The 20,449-nt window shown below is 34.5% G+C and overlaps 2 protein-coding genes across 2 annotated transcripts; one reads left to right on the top strand and one right to left on the bottom strand.

The window, feature by feature from the left end:
• The first annotated feature begins 1,014 nt into the window (after positions 1-1,014).
• On the top strand, positions 1,015-12,159 carry LOC11418911 (disease resistance-like protein DSC1). The gene is made up of 7 exons (XM_003627101.4): positions 1,015-1,885; positions 6,047-7,127; positions 7,209-7,511; positions 7,731-9,294; positions 9,728-9,951; positions 10,924-11,010; positions 11,109-12,159. Exons 1-7 carry the CDS (start codon positions 1,413-1,415, stop codon positions 12,018-12,020), a joined length of 4,644 nt encoding a protein of 1,547 aa, XP_003627149.2. The 5' UTR covers positions 1,015-1,412; the 3' UTR covers positions 12,021-12,159.
• A 2,724-nt stretch (positions 12,160-14,883) lies between these two features.
• LOC11419905 (nucleolar GTP-binding protein 1) lies at positions 14,884-18,642 on the bottom strand. Its single transcript, XM_003627099.4, has 3 exons — positions 18,486-18,642; positions 16,167-18,210; positions 14,884-15,174 (listed from the first exon to the last, which is right to left on the bottom strand). The coding sequence occupies exon 2, from the start codon at positions 18,191-18,193 to the stop codon at positions 16,172-16,174; it is 2,022 nt and encodes a 673-aa protein (XP_003627147.3). The 5' UTR covers positions 18,194-18,210; positions 18,486-18,642; the 3' UTR covers positions 14,884-15,174; positions 16,167-16,171.
• Between the last annotated feature and the right edge of the window lie 1,807 nt (positions 18,643-20,449).

Below are 20,449 nucleotides of genomic sequence, written 5' to 3'. Positions count from 1 at the left end.
AAATAACTACATAAGTGAGATTATACACCATATTCTCACTTATATTTTACTCAACCTCAATTTTTACATCCATGGCGAGACTTTAACATTTACATGTTACAACACCTCCATCCTCAACTTGCAAGATCATTGATATAAAGTCAAAAGATGCATGGGGCTACAAGGCATATACAATCAATGACCCTTACAAAACTTCTACATCTAGTTCTACTATTTTCTTCTCCCTCTTCTTCAAATTGGGTGGTGGATAATATATATATGATATGATGATGCAGTCAACACCACAACAGAAGCGTTGACTAACGAGTGAAACTAACCAGCTTCTTTTGTTGATCTTTCTTTTCACATGTACACGATTTAAAAAAACTTGTGGGACCCACATGTTTGTCTATCTTTGACAATTAAAAAAAGCTAAAATATGGTTTTAGTCCCTGCAAATATGCATCGTTTTGGTTTTAGTCCCTGTAAAATAAAAATTTTGTTTTTGGTCCCTGCAAATTTTTTTGTTTTTGAAAATAGTCCCTGACCCCACTTTTGTGATGATTTGCATACGTGGCACATTATAACTGAACCAATTTTGTAGTTTTTGGTCCCTGCAAAATTTTTTGTTTTTGAAAATAGTCCCTCCAGGAACTATTTTCAAAAACAAAAAATTTTGCAGGGACCAAAAACAATTTTTTTTTTACAAGGACTAAAACCAAAACGAGGCATATTTGCAAGGACTAAAACCATATTTTAGCTTTAAAAAAATATCTTAGATTCTGCTGAATCAAAGAGCTTAAGGGGCAATTATGAAGAATCTTTATTTTACAAAAATCAAATTCAATTTTTTTTATGGAGACAAATCAAAAGTGCTCTATATTACATATATTTCATAGGAGTAAAAGACTATTAACTCAAAAAACATCGAAAGAAAAGGGTCTGTGCTTTATTTTACTCTTTATTTTGGTGTAAAGAGATTATTTTCCATGTATACATGCAGCGATGAATTCTTCTAAGTCAAATAGGACTATCATAGACATTAAAATTCTCCCTTAAGAGATTTAAGACCACCTTTCTTTCAAAAAAATAAAATAAAATGATATGTGGTTAGGTCGGAAGAGACTCTTATCATCTCTTCCATGTTCTCTTGGGTAATACTCTTTTAATAAGTTTGGTGAAGCAGGTATCTCATCTAATCATGTTGTATCATTTTCTAAAATATCTTGTAAAGCAAATTTAAATTTGGAGTTATTTTGCTTATTGGTACCCAACACAACTCTTTATATCAAAACTCTGATAGATCTAAGCATCTGTTACCATCTGCATAAACCCCTCCACTCTCTTATAATCTATCTTTTCGTGGTTTAATTTGAACCAAAGAGAACCTAAAAGAAAGTGTGGTCAAAACTAGTTGATTATTATCCTGAGATATGCGTATCTCTCACAAAAAGTATGATGTATTCATTAGTTTTAGGGGAGAGGATACACGTACAAACTTCACTGCCCAGCTTCATCGAGCTCTTACCGATAGAAGTATCGAATCATACATTGATTATAGTCTTGTTAAAGGAGATGAGGTTGGACCTGCTCTTGCCGAAGCAATCAAAGACTCGCATATGTCTATTGTAGTTTTCTCAAAAGACTATGCAACTTCAAAGTGGTGTTTGGATGAACTCCTGCAAATACTCCATTGCAGAGAACTTTTTGGGCAGGTTGTTATACCTGTGTTCTATAACATAGATCCATCACATGTTCGTCATCAGAAAGAGAGTTACGAGATGGCATTTGCAAGATATGAGAGAGATCTCGTCAACAGCATATCTTATGTTGATAGAGTGTCCGAGTGGAGAGCTGCTCTCAAGATGGCTGCCAATATATCTGGATGGGACTCTCGCAAATATCGGTATGTATTTAATTTAATAATACTCCTCTAAACTCATAGTCATAGTCATGAGTTAATTTCTTTTTTTTTGTTTTTTTGGAAGGGTTTTAATTCTTATTCTTATGTTATACATACTCGCGATGAATATGATTTGTAAGACGAATTTCCAAATCACATTATTGAAAGTGAACAAAATTCTATAGAAAATAATACCAAATCTTGCAATAATTTGTTTGACAATGATATGATGTCTTCGAATATCTTGTTGAACACATTGAAAATATTATAATTGATGTGGTATAAGCCCATATTTAATTGATGATCAATGGTGGAAACTCAACGCACACTTGAGTAGCATCAAGTCTTAGGTTTAATGATGAAAATACACTATTTATGTGGTTGAAATACTTGATGATAGATACATCCCAAGGGGCGCAGGGGTAAAAATACTTTGACCATAAAAAGAAAAATAGTAGGATATTTTCCTTTTAATGAACATATAACATATATTTGTTGAGATGCATATTTACAGGGCAGTGGCGGAGCCAATTTTTTTTTTTTTTAAGGTGGGCCACCAAAATGAACTATGATATATAAAATAAAATTTATGTTGTAGTGTGTGTTAAATATAAAGTTGAAAATAAAAAATTTAAAAACATATATTAAAAATTTAAATAATTATCTACGCATTCCAAATACTTGAAAACATATAAAATAGGTAACCCAAAAAAAAAAACATAAAAAATAGAATCAAAACTAATACTTACACTAACTTCTCTTCCAAGTTTCAATATAAATATTCATGCTATATTTAGAATTAATGTCTCAAAATTAACGTATTATACACTTCTCAAATAAATGAAATATCAACCATTTGATGAGATCCAAAAACATATTTGTTCTTAAAGTAAGGCCCCGTTTGGATTGACTTATTTTGAGCTTATATGGGCTTATCTACTCCCATATGCCTTTTTAACAGTGTTTGGGTAAATAAATAAAAATAGCTTATCATAGTTTCATAAGCTGCTTATGCCATATTTTAATAAGCATAAATTTTCAGCTTACCCTCCAGCTTAACAAGGAGCTTATGAATTTATGTAACCTCCTTCGATTCTCTCTGGATCCACTTTTTCAAAACATATATTTTAATTTTTTTGCTTTTGTTTTTAGAAACAAAAATATATTTTAATTATAATGTTAGTTATCTTTGGCGTGCATGAGCAACAAAATTGCTATATACTTATCTTACCAAAGTAACACACATAACTAAGATATTTTTTTTTTGAAGGAAGATTTTTTTTATTTTTTTGTTACGTAACAAAATGAAACTGAATAAATAAAACAAACTTAACTTGTCTTTTTTTGGTAACAAACTTTACACTATTATCTTTGATTTTTGCGGTTCGATTTTTTGATTTTTTTGTTAAATTAAAAATATTTAAAATTTCGATAATTGCTTATGTAATGTAGATCCAAACACTTCAATTTATGTAAGTACTTTTTAGTGTACATATCCAAACATAAATAGCTTATTAAGTATAAGAGCTTATGACGTAAGCTCTAATGTTATAAGCCCTAATGCCATAAGCATCTATATAAGCTGTTTATCCAAACAGGGCCTAAGTATATTTGTAATTACACATATATAAAACAAATAAAAATAATTGGGGGTGGGCCGTGGCCCACCTCAACCCAAGTGGTGCTCCGCCACCGCTCAAGGGCATGATAGAGCTGTCAAAACGGGCTACGGGGCCCTTTTCGGGCCGGCCCGAACGGGCTGCGGGCTTTTTAGGGTCGGGCTGAAAAGCCCGATTTAAATACGGGATGAAATAATAGAGCCCGAGCCCGGCCCTATACAGGCTCCCGGGCTAACGGGCCAGCCCGCAAATACTTTTTTTTTTTTTTAATCATTGAAGGACTTGTAGAAGCTAATTAATAATAAGAAAAAACAAAAAAATAAGTAAAACCGCATAAATCAATAATAAGCAAACACACAGGTGGATGATTACGTATGGATGGATGAAGAATACATAACTCAGTTATAGGAAGACAATGGCTGTGTGTTTAGAAAGTTAAAGTGTACCAACTACTAACTGATTATTGGCTTCCAAATTAATATTTATAGCAATCATTCCAAAAAGGAGTACCAACGAGAAGAGAAATGCTAAGTCCCTGTAACATTTAATGAATTGGCAGTAGCTAACATTTGGCAAATTAATCAAATGAAAATAAAAAATTAAACAAAAAAAATGAGAAGAAAGATTAGATAACACGACGCCAAAACAAAGAAAATATCCAAAAATCATAAGTGAATTTCATGTTTTATGGTTAAAAAGTATACATTCCCTAAGTTTATGCGGGCTGCCCTTAGCCCAAACGGGCTAGTCCGAAAGGGTTACGGGTTTTTACGGGCCGGGCTAAAAAGCCCTGGAAGAATCCGGGCTGCAATTATTCGGCCTAAATCCTACGTTTTATTTGGACTTTTCGGTCCGGCCCGTATGGCCCGATCCATTTTGACAGCTCTAGGTATGACTATTATTATCTTACTTGACCATCACTCCCTCCAGTAATTATTATAATCAAAAAGTTATTTTTATATTCATTTAATAATTCATGAATTTCGAACATCATATACCAAAAACATTAATTATTCAATAGATTTAAGAAGTAGTTTTTTTTCTTCTTATAATATTAATCTGATATAGTTTTTTTATTTATTTATTAGGATATTATTATGTACCTTTTTATTACAAGCAACTCACATTTAATATCCACATACATGCTACTATCTATATTTTTATAAGACTCTTTTGAGAATTTCTTTTATCCTTTTTTATAAGACCTATTAGGTATTTTTAAGTACTGTTCTTATAAGACTCTTTTGAGAATTTCTTTTATCCTTTTTTATAAGACCTATTAAGTATTTTTAAGTACTGTAGTCATTTTTTTTACCAACATACCCCAATTTATTTTGTATATTTTTTTTCGATCAACAATAAATATTATGTTGAAAACATAAATTAGCTATCTTTCTTAATTATTCGTCGTTTTATATAACGTCTTCTATTATTGTTTTTAACAATACCTGTTGAAAGAACAAGTCTTGCATAAACACAACCATAAATAAAATTTATTTGAGCAACAAACATCGATGATAAAGTTTAAAATATAAATAATATTAAATGATATGACTAAATTATTTATCTTTTTAATTTTATTCCTAAATTCTATTGATTTAGGGCTGTGTGTAATGGATCAAATTATAATAAAGACAATTGTTGCTATTGCACTGAATATGAACGATGAATCCAACTCCCAGTGTATAAACAAAGGAGGAATATCTACCAATTTACTAGTAAAAGACAAATAGAAGAAGAACTATATTGTTAAAAAAAATAGAAGAACTATATGAAAAGCATAAGAGTGAAAGAATCAGAGAGCTAGAGATAGAAGAAATTACATATCATATATTTCCTGTCTTATTTCCTTGACTTTCTCCTATTTACACAAGGGAAATGCTAACTTGTGCCTTTATGCCACATGTTAGCGTACCCTTTATATAAATCCATTCCTTCATATTTCTTGATTTGCACATATTAGGAAATTTAAAATAGTAATTTTACATTAGAACTTGTACAATTTATAATAAATACATAAGTTTTTAGTTGCTTTAACATCAGCAATGTTACACATGTTAGACAAACTCTTTCTTGTTCTCGTGGAGTTGAGTTTAGCTCAGTTGGTAGGAACAAACAATGTATAATATATGCAAGGTCCGGCATTCAAACCACTGCCACCACAAAACCCTTTCCTATATTACCCCTTCCACTTGACTCATTACACACTGTGCCCAACCAGGTTGATATTTTAACGGATGTTTCAATTACTTACTTATTATGGCAAACTATGCTCCTTAAATCTGTGCTAAGGTTTTTGACGTTGATCGTTGCTAAGGCTTTTGAAGTTGATTATCTGAATATTGTTGGTGGAATTTTAACAAATTGTAGATATTTTGGTGATGGTATTCTCACATAAACATATCTTATTGACCTTGTAGGCTCTTACTCCAGATTCATTTATAACTTCTAATTTTTATTTTTTTGAGATTATATATTGTAATTACTTACAAAACTGAAATTTTTCTTTAAGTTTAATTTGTTTATTCATTATTTATTTATTTAGGGACGATTCTCAAGTCATCGACAATATTGTGGAAGATGTTTTGCAGAAATTGTCCCTCATGTATCCTAATGAACTGAGAGACCTTGTTAAAGTTGATAAGAACATTGAACATATTGAATTATTACTGAAAACAATACCAAGAGTTGGAATTTGGGGCATGAGTGGAATAGGAAAGACAACCATAGCAAAACAGATGTTTGCCAAGAACTTTCCCTATTATGATAATGTATGCTTCTTGGAAAAGATAAATGAAGAATCAGAAAAGTTCGGACAAATATATGTTCGTAATAAGCTTCTTAGTGAGCTACTGAAGCAGAAAATTACAGCATCTGATGTTCATGGACTTCACACATTCATCAAAACGAGGCTCTTTCGCAAAAAAGTTTTCATTGTACTTGATGATGTTGATAATGCTACACAGTTAGATGATTTGTGTCGAGTACTTGGTGACCTAGGACCTGACAGCAGAATCATTATCACAACACGAGACAGGCATACGCTTAGTGGAAAAGTTGATGAGATATATGAGGTCAAAACATGGAAGCTTAAAGACTCTCTAAATCTTTTTAGCTTAAGAGCCTTCAAGAAAGCCCACCCTTTAAAGGGTTACGAGCGACTCTCTGAAAGGGCAGTTAAATGCGCAGGAGGCGTTCCATTAGCTTTACAAGTTTTGGGTTCACATTTTCATTCCAGAGAACCAGAATTCTGGGAATCCGAGTTGAATGATTATGTGAAAAAGGGGGGAGCCTTTCACGAAATTCAAAAAGTGCTAAGAGCAAGTTATAATGGATTATCATGGCGAGAGAAGGAAATGTTTCTAGACATTGCATTCTTTTTCAAAGGTGAAAACAAAGATATTGTCACAAGGATACTAGATGCCTATGGTTACAATGCAACTAGTGGGATAAAAATCCTTGAAGACAAAGCTCTTATAACCATTTCAAACAATGACAGAATACAAATGCATGACCTACTACAAAAGATGGCCTTGGATATAGTTCGAGAAGAATATAATGACCGAGGAAAGTGTAGCCGACTGAGGGATGCTACAGACATTTGTGATGTACTTGGAAATAACAAGGTATCGACTGTTAACATTTTCTAAATAAAATATTACTGTTGATTTGTCGTGGTAAAGTAGTGACTTCTTTAAATTTATCAGGGGAGTGATGCAATTGAAGGAATAATATTTGATTTGTCTCAAAAAGTAGATATACATGTTCAAGCTGACACATTCAAATTGATGACAAAATTAAGATTTCTTAAATTCCACATCCCCAATGGTAAGAAGAAATTGGGCACTGTGCATCTTCCTGAAAATATTATGCCATTTTTTGACAAATTGAAATACCTTGAGTGGAATGGGTATCCCCTGAAGTCTCTTCCAGAGCCTTTTCATGCTGAGCAGCTGATTCAGATTTGCTTGCCGCACAGTAACATTGAACATCTTTGGCACGGGATGCAGGTGCGTGTGTGTACTTAAACCAATTCATCTGAATTATGGGATTCTTTCTTTGTTTTTTATGCAAATGAACATTAGTAAATGATTAAATAATGTGAGTCACATGCAGCTGTGTTTTCTTCTCTTGCATGGTGTGAAAATGAATGGATGCTTGGCAGACTAGTTTAAATAAAAATATGCGAATATTAATAACCTTTGACGTGTCCTTTTGAATTGGTACAGGAAGTTGTGAATTTAGAGGTAATCGACCTAAGTGAATGCAAGAAGTTCCGCAGCCTCCCTGATTTGTCTGGGGCGTTGAAACTCAAACAGTTGCGCCTTTCCGGTTGTGAAGAATTATGTGAACTTCAACCTTCTGCTTTTTCTAAGGACACACTTGATACTTTGCTACTGGATAGGTGCATAAAACTGGAAAGTCTTATGGGTGAGAAGCATTTAACATCTCTAAAATACTTCAGTGTCAAAGGCTGCAAGAGTCTGAAGGAATTTTCGTTGTCCTCAGATTCAATAAATAGGTTGGATTTAAGTAAAACTGGAATCAAAATATTGCACCCATCACTCGGTGACATGAACAACCTTATTTGGTTGAATCTAGAAGACTTAAATCTAACAAATCTACCGATTGAATTGTCTCACTTGAGATCACTTACTGAACTTCGGGTTTCTAAGTGCAATGTTGTTACTAAATCAAAGTTAGAAGCCCTTTTTGACGGTCTGACATTATTGAGATTACTACACTTGAAAGACTGTTGTAATTTGATTGAACTCCCTGCAAACATTAGTTCCTTAGAATCATTGCATGAATTAAGACTGGATGGAAGCAGTGTGGAGGAGTTGCCTGCTAGCATCAAGTACCTCTCAGAGCTAGAAATTCAGTCTTTAGACAATTGCAGTAAGCTTCGTTGTCTTCCAGAACTTCCTTTAAGCATCAAAGAGTTTCAGGCCGACAACTGCACTTCCTTAATAACAGTATCCACTTTGAAGACCTTTTCAATAAACATGATTGGCCAAAAAAAATACATTTCGTTTAAGAATAGCATTATGCTGGAATTGGATGGACCCTCGCTTGACTGCATTACGGAAGATGCCGTGTTAACAATGAAAAGTGCTGCCTTTCACAATGTATTAGTCAGAAAGTACAGATTCCAAACCCACAGCTTCAATTATAACAGAGCCGAGGTTTGTCTGCCAGGACGCAGAGTTCCAAGAGAGTTCAAACACCGATCAACCACATCTTCCTCCATAACTGTCAACATTTCCAAATCATTGGGCTGTATTTTTGCAGTTGTTGTTTCTCCATCGAAAAGAACACAACAGCATGGATACTTTGTTGGAATGCGATGTCAATGCTATACGGAAGATGGAAGCAGGGAGGTGGGATATAAGTCTAAGTGGGATCATAAACCGATTACAAATTTGAACATGGATCATATTTTTGTATGGTATGATCCATACCATTATGACAGCATACTCAGCAGTATTGGAAGAAAGATTTCTTTCAAATTCTGCATTAAAACTTATACAAGCAGCGGGAGAGAACTTGATGGCCTCTTAAGTATCAAAGAGTGTGGAGTTTGTCCAATTTACTACTCTGAAAGTCGGAGGGTTTTAGGTACAGGGAATTTAGACAAGGAATTAGAATTAGAGTTGTATGAGGAAATTCAATTTGAATCAAGATCAGGTGAAGGCTATGACGACGGAGATGACGAGAAGGAATGTACTGACATACAGAACCAACAATTGGACTTAAATGAAAATTGTCACAGTTCATATGAATGTTTAATTGGTACGAAACTTTTTGCTCTCTTTTGCACATGTTATATGATATCTTACTTTTCTTGTTAATATTTTAATATAGTCCATCTCATTTTATTCAATTCAATACTAATTCCAATATTTCTTCCCCTTCAAATTCAATTTGAGTGAAACCAGATGAAGATACAACATTTTATAAAAATTTATATATTAAAACATTATATAGATTGGTTTATTTCATTTGTCTTCATCGTCAAGTTTTACAATCATCTCAGAGAGTAGAGTTACCTTTACAACTATTATTATGCACATAACCACTTTTATTAATTACAGTTGCATGCTTTCTTTTTTGATGAATCGCAATTGCCTGTTTGAAACTTGAAATAAACATTGATATGAAAACTTTTAAATCTTTAAGATAGTCGATTTTTTCTTTGCCAACCTCACCATTTCTTTTTCTTTAGTCTCCAATGATACTCAGTCACATGAAAATCCTCAAGAGAAAGAAAAATTGGACGATGATGATAATTCCAAAGAAATGATGAAACTTAAGATTGTTCATGAGAGTTCTACGAAGTCTGGAGAGGAAACTGAAACTTCATCCTTTAAACAAGAACAATTTGAGAAGGTGGAGGATTATACTGGAGGAGGTTCTGATGTAGAATCGTCTCGCAGTAAAGAAATTAAGGTAATACTTACGTGTTTGACCTCTTAATATCACAATCACATCATCTTACTCTTTTCAAATATTGTCTTATTACTATAACCTTGATCATTGTTGTTTTGTTTTAATCTTTGTTGTTTTGTTTATGTTGGAGTTAACCTTTATGTGAGGAACAATTCTGAAAGGGTGTGAAAAAATGTCTTCTTGAGAGGAATAATTAGAACAATATGGATAGCGCTTTATCTAAGTTTAGTCCTAAAATTAATATAGTTCATACATTACAAGAATTAAAACCAACATGAACAAATTTTACATATACTAATATCAAAACATTAAAACCAACTTTTGGGACTCAATTGGTTAAGGAGCGTTCTGCTAATGTCGAATCGATAGAAGTATTCGGGTTCTATTGGAAGTACCTGAGTTCGATCCATGGTTGGAACTTGGTTTCATCATACTTATTAAAAAAATTCATGAACAACATAATAAAACAAATAATATGAACAGAATTGAGAGAATAAAATGGAATGCAAGAGACTCTGAAATTTATTCTCATTAGTTCAAATTAAAAGGAGGTTACAAAGGCTTAATTATAGTATTCACTTGCAACAAGTATTGTATGGGGAAAATCAGTTACAAGGAGATAGTAGATACACCAAGTATGTTGAGTAACCTATTTGGCCCATCACAAATGGTCTTTATCTGGATGGTACTTGCCTCGTTGCTGAATTTCAAATTATTAAGGTCTTTTCCCTATACAAATTAGAGGTTTAAGACCAAAGTATAAAATCAAAACATATAAATATCAATGTTGAATTTGGGTCTAACTCATCCTTACAAAACCGGTCTGTAAGGTGCGGCCTATCTTCTGGTTTAGGGACTAAAACAAGTTTTTATAGATAATGGCAAAAACAGATATATTTTTGTATGTGAAAAAATATTTATATATTTTTTGTATCCTTTTAACTTGTCATTTACTTTTCTTACCTTTAACAGAGAGATGAGTCGTCTGGTGATGATGAATTGCACCCTTCTATTTCTCCAACAAGATTAAATTCAGCAAACAAGTCGAAGACAGATGAGGTTTTTCTTTATTCCTTAATGACATGAAAAATCCTTCATTCTTAATGCAAACTACTTTATTCCTTAATGATACTTATGGTTGATTGTATCATTACCAGGAAACTAAGCATCTTCAACAATCACCACCACCATTAGTGAAGAATCTACAAATTCCATCATATTCTTATACTAACAAACTAAATCCAAACACCTCAATGGCTGCTGAGAGTTCTTCAAGTAAACCTTCTTCTTCAAAGGATTCAGAATATTCTCCTATTGATTATTCTGAATACAAGAGAATCCTTGAAGAAGACCCTTTGGCAATCATGGACAAACTCTTATCTGGTGAACTTGGTCATTCTTCACAGACTCCTCAATCTACAGAACAAGCAGAAGCTACTGAAACTGAGAGTATCAAAACGCTGCTTGATGAATTGAGGGAGTTGGCATTTTCAAGAAACTTATTGAAACATTTACCCAATGATGTGACTCTAGGAGAAGAGGTGAAAGCTTTATTAGTTAAACTCAATTATAGAGCTAATGAGCTTTCTGAGAAACAAAGTTCCGGTATTACTGATTTCACTAGAATCTTCACAGAAGCTACAGTGAATATTGATGAAGGAAAACTGAGCAATGTTACTCTTCAACAACTTAATGTGGATCATAAAGATTCAATATCCAAGCTTCAAGCATCGAAAGACAAGATAATGAAGTTTGACGAGTCCATCAGTGCCGCTGAGGATAAGATCAAGGCCAGGGATGTTGAAATTGAAGATATCAAAGCACAGATTCGTTTGCTCGAGGAGAAAGCACGTAAGGTTTTACAGGAGAAGTCACAGTTAGAGGATGCTTGCTCAAAATGTAAGGAGAAGAGATCTGAAATTTTGGAAGAAGCTAAAAATGTAGCCTCTATGACCATACAAACCCGCGAGAAGATTGATAATGTAAACAAGAAGAAGCGGAAGTTGGATTCAAATTATGATACGCTTGAAGGAAATCATGCCATAATGAGACTGGCACCTCCATTTTAGAATTTACCTTATTATTATGCTTGTTATGTTTCCTATATTTTTGAACAATTTATAAACCATCAATTTAGTTCACTGTATATCACTCTCTCGTACTTGGTCCTTAAATTATATAAAAATAATAATAAAAAATCCTCAAAAAGTTTCTCCTTTTCTTGCGAATTTCATCCAGAAAATGACATCCTATATTGAGAACCTTTTCGAAGACTTTGTCGTGACTAGAAAAGTGGTTGAGGATCACATGAATGCTTTACGGCAAAGAGAAAAGCTTATGCAGCGAGTGAGAGATGCTAATAAACAGAAGGAATCAAAACAGAAAGAAAAGGTGGATGAAAAAAATTTGGAGTTCTTGTTGAGCAAAAGAAAAGTACAAAGTTGGAAAAAAAACAAAACGAAGTTGAGAACATGGAAGATATTGCTAAGAATATGGTAATTGAAAGAAAAGAGCCGATGTCGAGTATTAAGAATTCTAAGTCTTCATATGCTGCTTTTTAGCAGACAACAATGGAAGTATAGAGTATCCTATTGTGCACTGTGGTTTTTTCACAACTTGTATGAAATGAAATTGAGGACTGCTATTCATAGCGAGAGGATTCTTCATGAAGTGCTCGCAAAATCCTTGTCAACCAATCAAAATCTGGTTCTGTACACAAATCACGGAAGTTGTGGGTGGAAGTAAAATTGGATGGGCCCAGCTACAATAATAATTGTGCTCTCGTGATCTGTTCGGGACAATATATTCTCTAGAAGTAGCATTTCTCAATCAAATTGATCTCCAATCATGCAATTCGACCTTCATACTCTATAGCATCAGGTCTTGATATGCCAATGTCCCAATGGAAATTGTATAACAATTAACAGGTGTATGAAACCATAATTTATTTGTCAAATCTTGAATCTTTTTTCTTGTTTGGTGTGAGTTTATTCAAACCACAATTTATTATTTGTCAAATCTTGTCCTTCATTAACGTTTTTTCTTCATGTGTTAATGACATTACTTTGGCCAATTATGACTTCCTTGAGAGGATTCATTGAACACTTGGTTTCAACTTTGGACAAAATTATGTTTGTGTTCGGATTTTGACATAAGCTAGAACTACCTAAGCTAGAATAGGTATAAGCTCATTAAAATGAGCATGTAGAGGACAACGTAGTCTCATACATTATATAATTTAGTTTTGTTTCCTAAGACACGATTTCAGCATATTTGATAACCTCAGTAGTTTGTGATTATACGGAAGAGTGAGTGAGTATACTAATTGATTTGCATCACCTAAACTCATATTCTGTTCACTTTGAAAAAGTGGGTTCAACTTCAGTTTTTTTTTGTTTGTTACAAAGCTAATCAAAATCGGGGCTGCTGGGAATCGAACTAGGTGTAATGAAAACAGAAACAAGAACGAGCAACAAATGTAAATTATCTAACATGAAAAAAAGGCTTAATTATACAAATGGTCCCTTAAATAATTATGAAATTTCGATTTTGTCTTCTTATTAATTTTCGCCCCATTTTGGTCCTTTAAGTTACATCCGTCTCTATCATTTAAATCCATTATGTTAACTTTTGTTAAAAAATGTTAACATTCATCTTCCTCCTACATCAACTTCATCCTCAAACCCAAAAAATTTCATCACAAAACTAAAAAAAAAAAAAAAAAAAGTAAAAAAAAACCCAATATATTATCTTCATCATCATCCAAAATTAACTCAAATATAAACCCAAAACTTAAACTCATAAATCTTCAAACAACAAATAACACAAAATTGAATTAACAGTAGAAACCTTCAAAAGATATGAAGGCGATGATGAACACAATGAGTTAGCACAATTCATCTTTGTTTCAATAGTTCCCTCATTCGTAATATCAACAACCAATCAAAGTTAGCTCGATGCATAAGATTTTTTTCTCTTCAATTCTAAACTCAAATCCAAATTCAGAAGGATACCAATAGCTTCACAACCAACAACAACATGTGAAGTAAAAGGACCTAACAGAGAACAAACCAAACCAACCCCACCATTTTTCAACACTGTTTTCCAGCACAAACATGAGCAACAACAATTTTTCTAAGATTTTTAAGAGCTTTGACTCTACTTTGACCCTTTACCTTCTTGAGTGTCTCCAATGATTCCAAAACTTAGATCCCAATCCAAGTGTGTGTAGTGGTGGCTGGATGGCGTGGTGGTTGCGACAGAGGCAATGATAGTGGTGGTGAGATGAAAGGAGTGGAGGAGGGAGGAGACGAAGTGTTAGTTGGATCTGAGACTGCGTGGTGGTGGCGAGATGAGACAACGTGGTGGTGACGAAGTGTTGGAACGGAGGACAGAAGATCGTCATCACCGTTGTGAAAGAGAGAGAATACGGCGATGGTGAACTGAGCACGGTGGTGGTGATTGTGACAGAATACGACGGCGATGACGATGAAAGAGAGTGGATGCGATGGTGTTGTGTTGGTGAGTGTAAGAGAAAGGAGCTGCAGTGAGAAGTTGGGATTGTTGTGGTGAGAAGAGAGACGAGGGAGAAGATAAGTGAGGGTTGTGGGAAAGAGTGTTGCTGTTTTTTCTGAGTTTTTTCATGAAATGTATTAATTTTTCTGGGTTTAGTTATGATGATGATGAATTTTCTGGGTTTGAGGATGAAGTTGATGCAGGAGGAAGATGAATGTTAACATTTTTTAACAAAAGTTAACATAATGGATTTAAATGATGGACAGAGATAAATTAAAGGACCAAAATGGAACGAAAATTAATAAGAGGACCAAATCAAAATTTCATAATTATTAAGGGACCATTTGTGTAATTAAGCCAAAAAAAAAAACCATCCTCCAATTCATCCATTTGGGTTCCAATAACAGGTCATCACAGTTGAAACAAAACAACAAAACTTTGAATAACCAACAACCACAGTTGCAAAATGTGAAACAAATACTCAAATATTTTAGCGTACATAAACAACTCAAGATTCAAACAGAAGCTCCGATAATTCATAAAGTGCATCCAAAATTGAACTAAAGAAACATTAATAAATAACAATATAAAAGGTATAAGTGTATAACAAAAACTTCTCTGCAGCAAGCACCATGCATTTAACTCCAGAAGAACATAAATAATACGATAGAACAAAATTCTTGACACCCACAAAACCATCATCATTGCCTGCAAAGAAAATAATTATTTTAGTGACACTGGTGGATTGTTACATAAAAGAATTGTCTAAGAACACAACATATTATCTAATTTTAGACGAAACTCAAGACTTAGATTGGAATTTAGAGAAGGGAGGGCTTCTGGGAGGAGGGAGAGAAATCAACATCCTTTTTTGAAAGACAGAGAGAATTGGGGCTCGGCAAGTATATAAAATTATGGAACCTTAAACCATGAACAGAAACAAAATCAGATATTCATTCAGTGGTTTACAAAAACAGGATTGAAATAAATGATATCATCAAGACCAAGGCTTGCATAGTGCTGCAGGGGAACAAACAAAGTTAAGACTTACAACACGCATGATTCAAGAAAAATCGAAACTCAGTCAGATATTGGAGTGCAGTTAGAAAACTCATGACTAGAAGGGCATATGCAGAAATTGAACTTGATGCAACAAGATTTGTCAATCACCCCACTTAATAAAATGAAAAACAACTTGCTTGGATATAACAGCCGCGCATTTCCTTCAATCCATTTTAACAGTGAGAGATGGAAAAAGAAATCATTATAAAGTTTTTGATGAAATCGTGTAAATTTTTAACATAAAGAAACTACAGAACATAAAATTCTTTTCCACAGCCGCCCTGATATATTCAAGGTTGAGATGTCAAATGTAATTATGAGGGAAGTACTACAGAACATAAAACGAAAAAATAGTGTATTTCTAAAAGTTCGTGAAATGGAGAAAATTTTCAACATAACTAAAGAAAAAAAATTAAAACGCAAAAATTGATTTACAATAGGGTGACCAATTATTCTTTGCCACAACTACCATATAATATTCATGGCTGAGACAGAAAAATATAATAAATCAGGAAGGTACCACAAAACATAACGAAAATGTGTGTATTTCTAAAGTTCAAGGAAACTAATGAAAATTTTGGAGTGTCCTGACTTGCTACATGATAAATAATCAAAGTTGCATACACAAAGTTTATTACCTATTTTAGCGCCTGTCTGTCTTTCCTTTGGAGCGCTTTCCAGAATACAAGTGCTTTGGTTTAAGGTTAACGATGACTCTATCAGCTTCTCCACGCTTGGCATTCTTGTTTCTCTTCTTGGAAGATCCCTTCGCAAGTTTAATTGCTTTGATCTTTTGAGCAGAATCCCTAAGGCCTTCTCCAGGAACAACTTCATGTGGTGGTCGAGAGACCGACCTGGAACGAGACAGTGATCTACTGAGACGCTGTTTCTTGCTAGGTGTGTCGTCATCAATATCCATCCCATCATTTCTTCCTTCTGGTGATCTCTCCCTCTTCCGTCCTTTCCTAGATGCAGATCTGCTACGCATTCTGTTAATAGCCATAGAAGGATCAAGCCCAAGAGAAGACAGCTGCCTTCCCATTCTCTCTGTTGTGAACTGCCTGTCCTTGTCGAATTTCCTTGAAACGGTTGGTCGGCTCTCAGCAGTGCTCTTTTTAATCCGATGTTGTTGGATTAGAATACTTTTCTTCCTCCTAATCTCAGCTAAAGCCTCTTGCTGTTCCGGTGTCAATTCAGTTCCATCTATCTCAAAATCATCATCATCAGCTTCTGCCTGCCTTAACCCTTCCTCTCTTTCCAACTCTTCCACCCTATGTAGAATGTCAGGGTCAATGAAATCATACACATTGTGACCATCCAAAATTTCTGGCAGATTATCTTCTTTCCATTCATCATCAGCCAGAATATAATGCTTTCTCAAATTCATGGAGTATACACCAGCACCTCCATTTTCTTCCTCCAGATCCTTCTCAGTTTTTCTCTTTTCCTCAGCAGCTGCTTGCTTAGCTTTAGCTTCCAAAACTGCCTGGGGAATACACAGAGGCCTTTCCTTCTGGTCACGTGGTTTCGGAACTGCAACATGAAACCTGTTCAGACAGTCGTTGATTTTCTTAGACTTCATCTTAATCTCAACCCTCTGGTTCAGCAATCTCTCACAGGCAGCATTTTTCACCGCAATCACACCTTCTTCAGTCAACGCACTCATGGTCAGCAAGACATCAGCATCCGTCCCCTCACCTCCATGACCAATGGAAGTCTTCAACGCTTCAGCTTTCATCTCATTGACCAACTTCATATCCTCCTCAGATAACCCATCCAACGGCTGCAAATCAGTCTTGTTGCACACAACAATCAAAGGCTTGTTCAAGAACAAAGACTTAATACTCTGAAACAATGCGGCCTGCTGAGCAATAGTATACCCACAAGACCCTGATATATCCAAGAAGAACAATATTGCCGCTCTCAAATGCGCAAGAGCAGTAATACTGCACATCTCAATAATATTCCGATCCTCAAACGGCCTATCCAAAATCCCAGGCGTATCAATCACTTGATATCTCAAATACTTATAATCCGTATGACCCACAAACAGCGACTTAGTAGTAAACGCATACGGCTGAACTTCAACATCAGCCCTAGTAATCTTGTTGATAAAAGAACTCTTCCCCACATTGGGATACCCACAAATCAAAATAGTCCTGGTATTTGGATCAATTGAAGGAAGCCTAGCCATATGCTGCCTAACCTGTTCCAAATACGCCAAACTCGGCCCAATCCTCTTAAGCACAGTACACATCCTCCCAAGAGCAGCAACCTTCAAGCACTTACACCGATACAACGAATCACCGTACTTAAGCAACTTAACATAATCTTTAGCAATCTTACCAATAAGATTCCTAGCAGTATTAATCTGACCAAGTGCAAGCTTGTAATGATCCTTGTTATAGAGCACATGAAGCAGATCACCATAAAAAGGATGAATGTCCCCAAGACGAGGAAACTCATCGATTATGGTTGAAAGCTTTTCATGAAAATTAGTCTGGGTGTACTTGACTTTTCGCATGTAGAATTGTCGGAGACGTGAAATTGCATAACCTTTGTGCACAACGGTTGGTGTTTGACGTTGGGTACGTGAGAGAATGATGTCAACGAAATCTTTTCCATTTGGTACGACAGTAATCTTCTTGAAATTGTATTGCACCATTTTTGTTTTGTATCAACCTATCAAAAAAGATAATTTCAAGTTAGAAATGAAAAAAACAAACAAACATTATCCTACTACATGGGGTTGGCTACATGGATCAAACAACACCACCATAATCCCGTAGAAATAAACATCCTACCCAAGAAATAACCAATCCCGTAGCACACAAACATAACTATAACATCAAATTTAAAAAAATCTAATCTACAAGCGCTGTTAAGAATCTGGGTTGTTGTATTAGCGATTGCGCCTCTAAGGAAGAAAATTGGAAATAATGAAAGAAAAGGAAAACCTGGACTTTCGAACTCGGTGATACTCCGACGGCAGGTGTAAAGGGGCAGCTGCAGAGGCTGCACTAGTTTTAGGGTTTTAGAACGAGCAAGGTTTACGTAGCAAGGAATGAAGGAAGAAAGACTCCTGGGTTGAAAATTCAACCCGGTACGGCCCAGTTACACTAATTCTGTTAGCTTGCTATTTGCACCTCTCTCTTAGGATGTGGCAAAATTCAATCTGAGATTCAATTCATTCACGACTGAAAATAATCAATACACATTCTAATTGTCAAGGTATTAAAATATCTAACATATAATTATATTTTGAAATTTTATCATATCGACTTTCTTTTATCGATACATAAATATTTGTTTCCGCGAATATAATCATTTAAAATCTACAATGAATGCGATGCAAATGTTTAACGATGTTTTGCATATAAAGAAACAAAATATTTAATAAAAACACTTGATATTTTAAAAATAGTCACCAGTTTTCAAAAGTTCATCATATCGACTTTCGTATATCAGTATATAAAAATTTGTTTTCGCATGAATAAGCATATAAAATCTGCATTGACGCAATGCAAATATTTAACGGTGTTTTGTAAATAAAAAAACAAAATATTTAATAAAAACACTACACTGATGTTGATGTTTTGAAAATAGTCATGAGTTTTTAAATTTTTATCACATCAACTTTCTTGTATCGTTACATGAAAATTTGTTTCCACATATGTAAACACATAAAATCCACTAAAAGTGTGGTGTAGACGTTTAACAGTGTTTTACATATAAAATACAAGTATAATTAATAGAAACAATATATTAATGTTGATACTACTTCTTCAAAAAAAAAAAATATATTAATGTTGTTACTGATTACTACTTTCCTTTGTTCCACACATCATAGTTTTATTTGTTGAAAATTGACTCAAGAATTGGATATTGAAGCACTGAGAAATTGTAGCACGTTTGCAGGGCAATGTGGCACGATTGGATGGTTCAGATTTTGGGTTTGTCGCTAGAAAAATTGTGGCACGATCCAATAGGAACGTGACACGATGGAAGAGGAACGTGGCACGATCCAGGAAGAACGTGGCACGATGTGGACGGATAAGGTATAGTACTGTACTATCACCTGCTCCATCGTGGCACGATTGACACGAAACGTGGCACGATGCTGCGTATTTCTGAACACTATTTAAGACTTCTTTCTTCATCTTTTGTGTGTGGCTTTGAGGGAGAAATCTATGAATACAAAAGAGATAACTTGAGGGTTGAGTGTCTTTGTAGTGAGGTTCTCTTGAGGGTTGGGAAACATTGTAAACATTTTGGGTAGTGAGATTTCACCATTGGAAGGATCAAAAAGCTTTCTTTTGTGTTTTCTCTTAGGATTCATTATTGAGAGTGTGGGTGACACAAAATGGGTAGAAATTAGGTCTTGTTCTTTTGTAAGCTTATAAGCTAATTTCTTGTAACTCTTTTGTAACACTTTCATCATAGTGGATTGGAGAGCTGCTCTCTTCCCCAAATTAGGTCATATTGGACCGAACTGAGTCAACAATATTTGATGTGTTTGTTCATCTCTTTCATTGCTTATCTTTAGTGCTTTGATTATGCTTGTGGTGTTGCTCTACACTTAAATTTATATCTGTTTTTTGTTGTTGTTGCTTGGAGACACTTAATCTATTGATTACCACTTCCTTTTGCTCCACACATCTTTGTTATTCATTGGTGTGATTTTGTACGAATTCACAACATTATTGATGTGGTTTTGAGTCCGAATTCACAACAATAATGAAGTTCGATCAGTCCATCATTGCCGGTGAGGATAAGATTAAGGCCATGGATGTTGAAATTGAAGATATTAAAGCACAAATTCTTTTGCTCGAGGAAAGAGTACGTAAGGTTCAACAAGAGAAGTCGCAGTTAGAAGATGGCTGCTCCAAATGTAAAGAGAAGAAAAGTGGAATTGTGTCAA

This window comes from Medicago truncatula, chromosome 8 (genome assembly GCF_003473485.1).
Source record: "Medicago truncatula cultivar Jemalong A17 chromosome 8, MtrunA17r5.0-ANR, whole genome shotgun sequence".
Lineage (NCBI taxonomy): Eukaryota > Viridiplantae > Streptophyta > Magnoliopsida > Fabales > Fabaceae > Medicago > Medicago truncatula.
The sequence above is the reverse complement of the archived record's forward strand: the minus strand, read 5'-3'. Positions and strand labels throughout refer to the sequence as shown.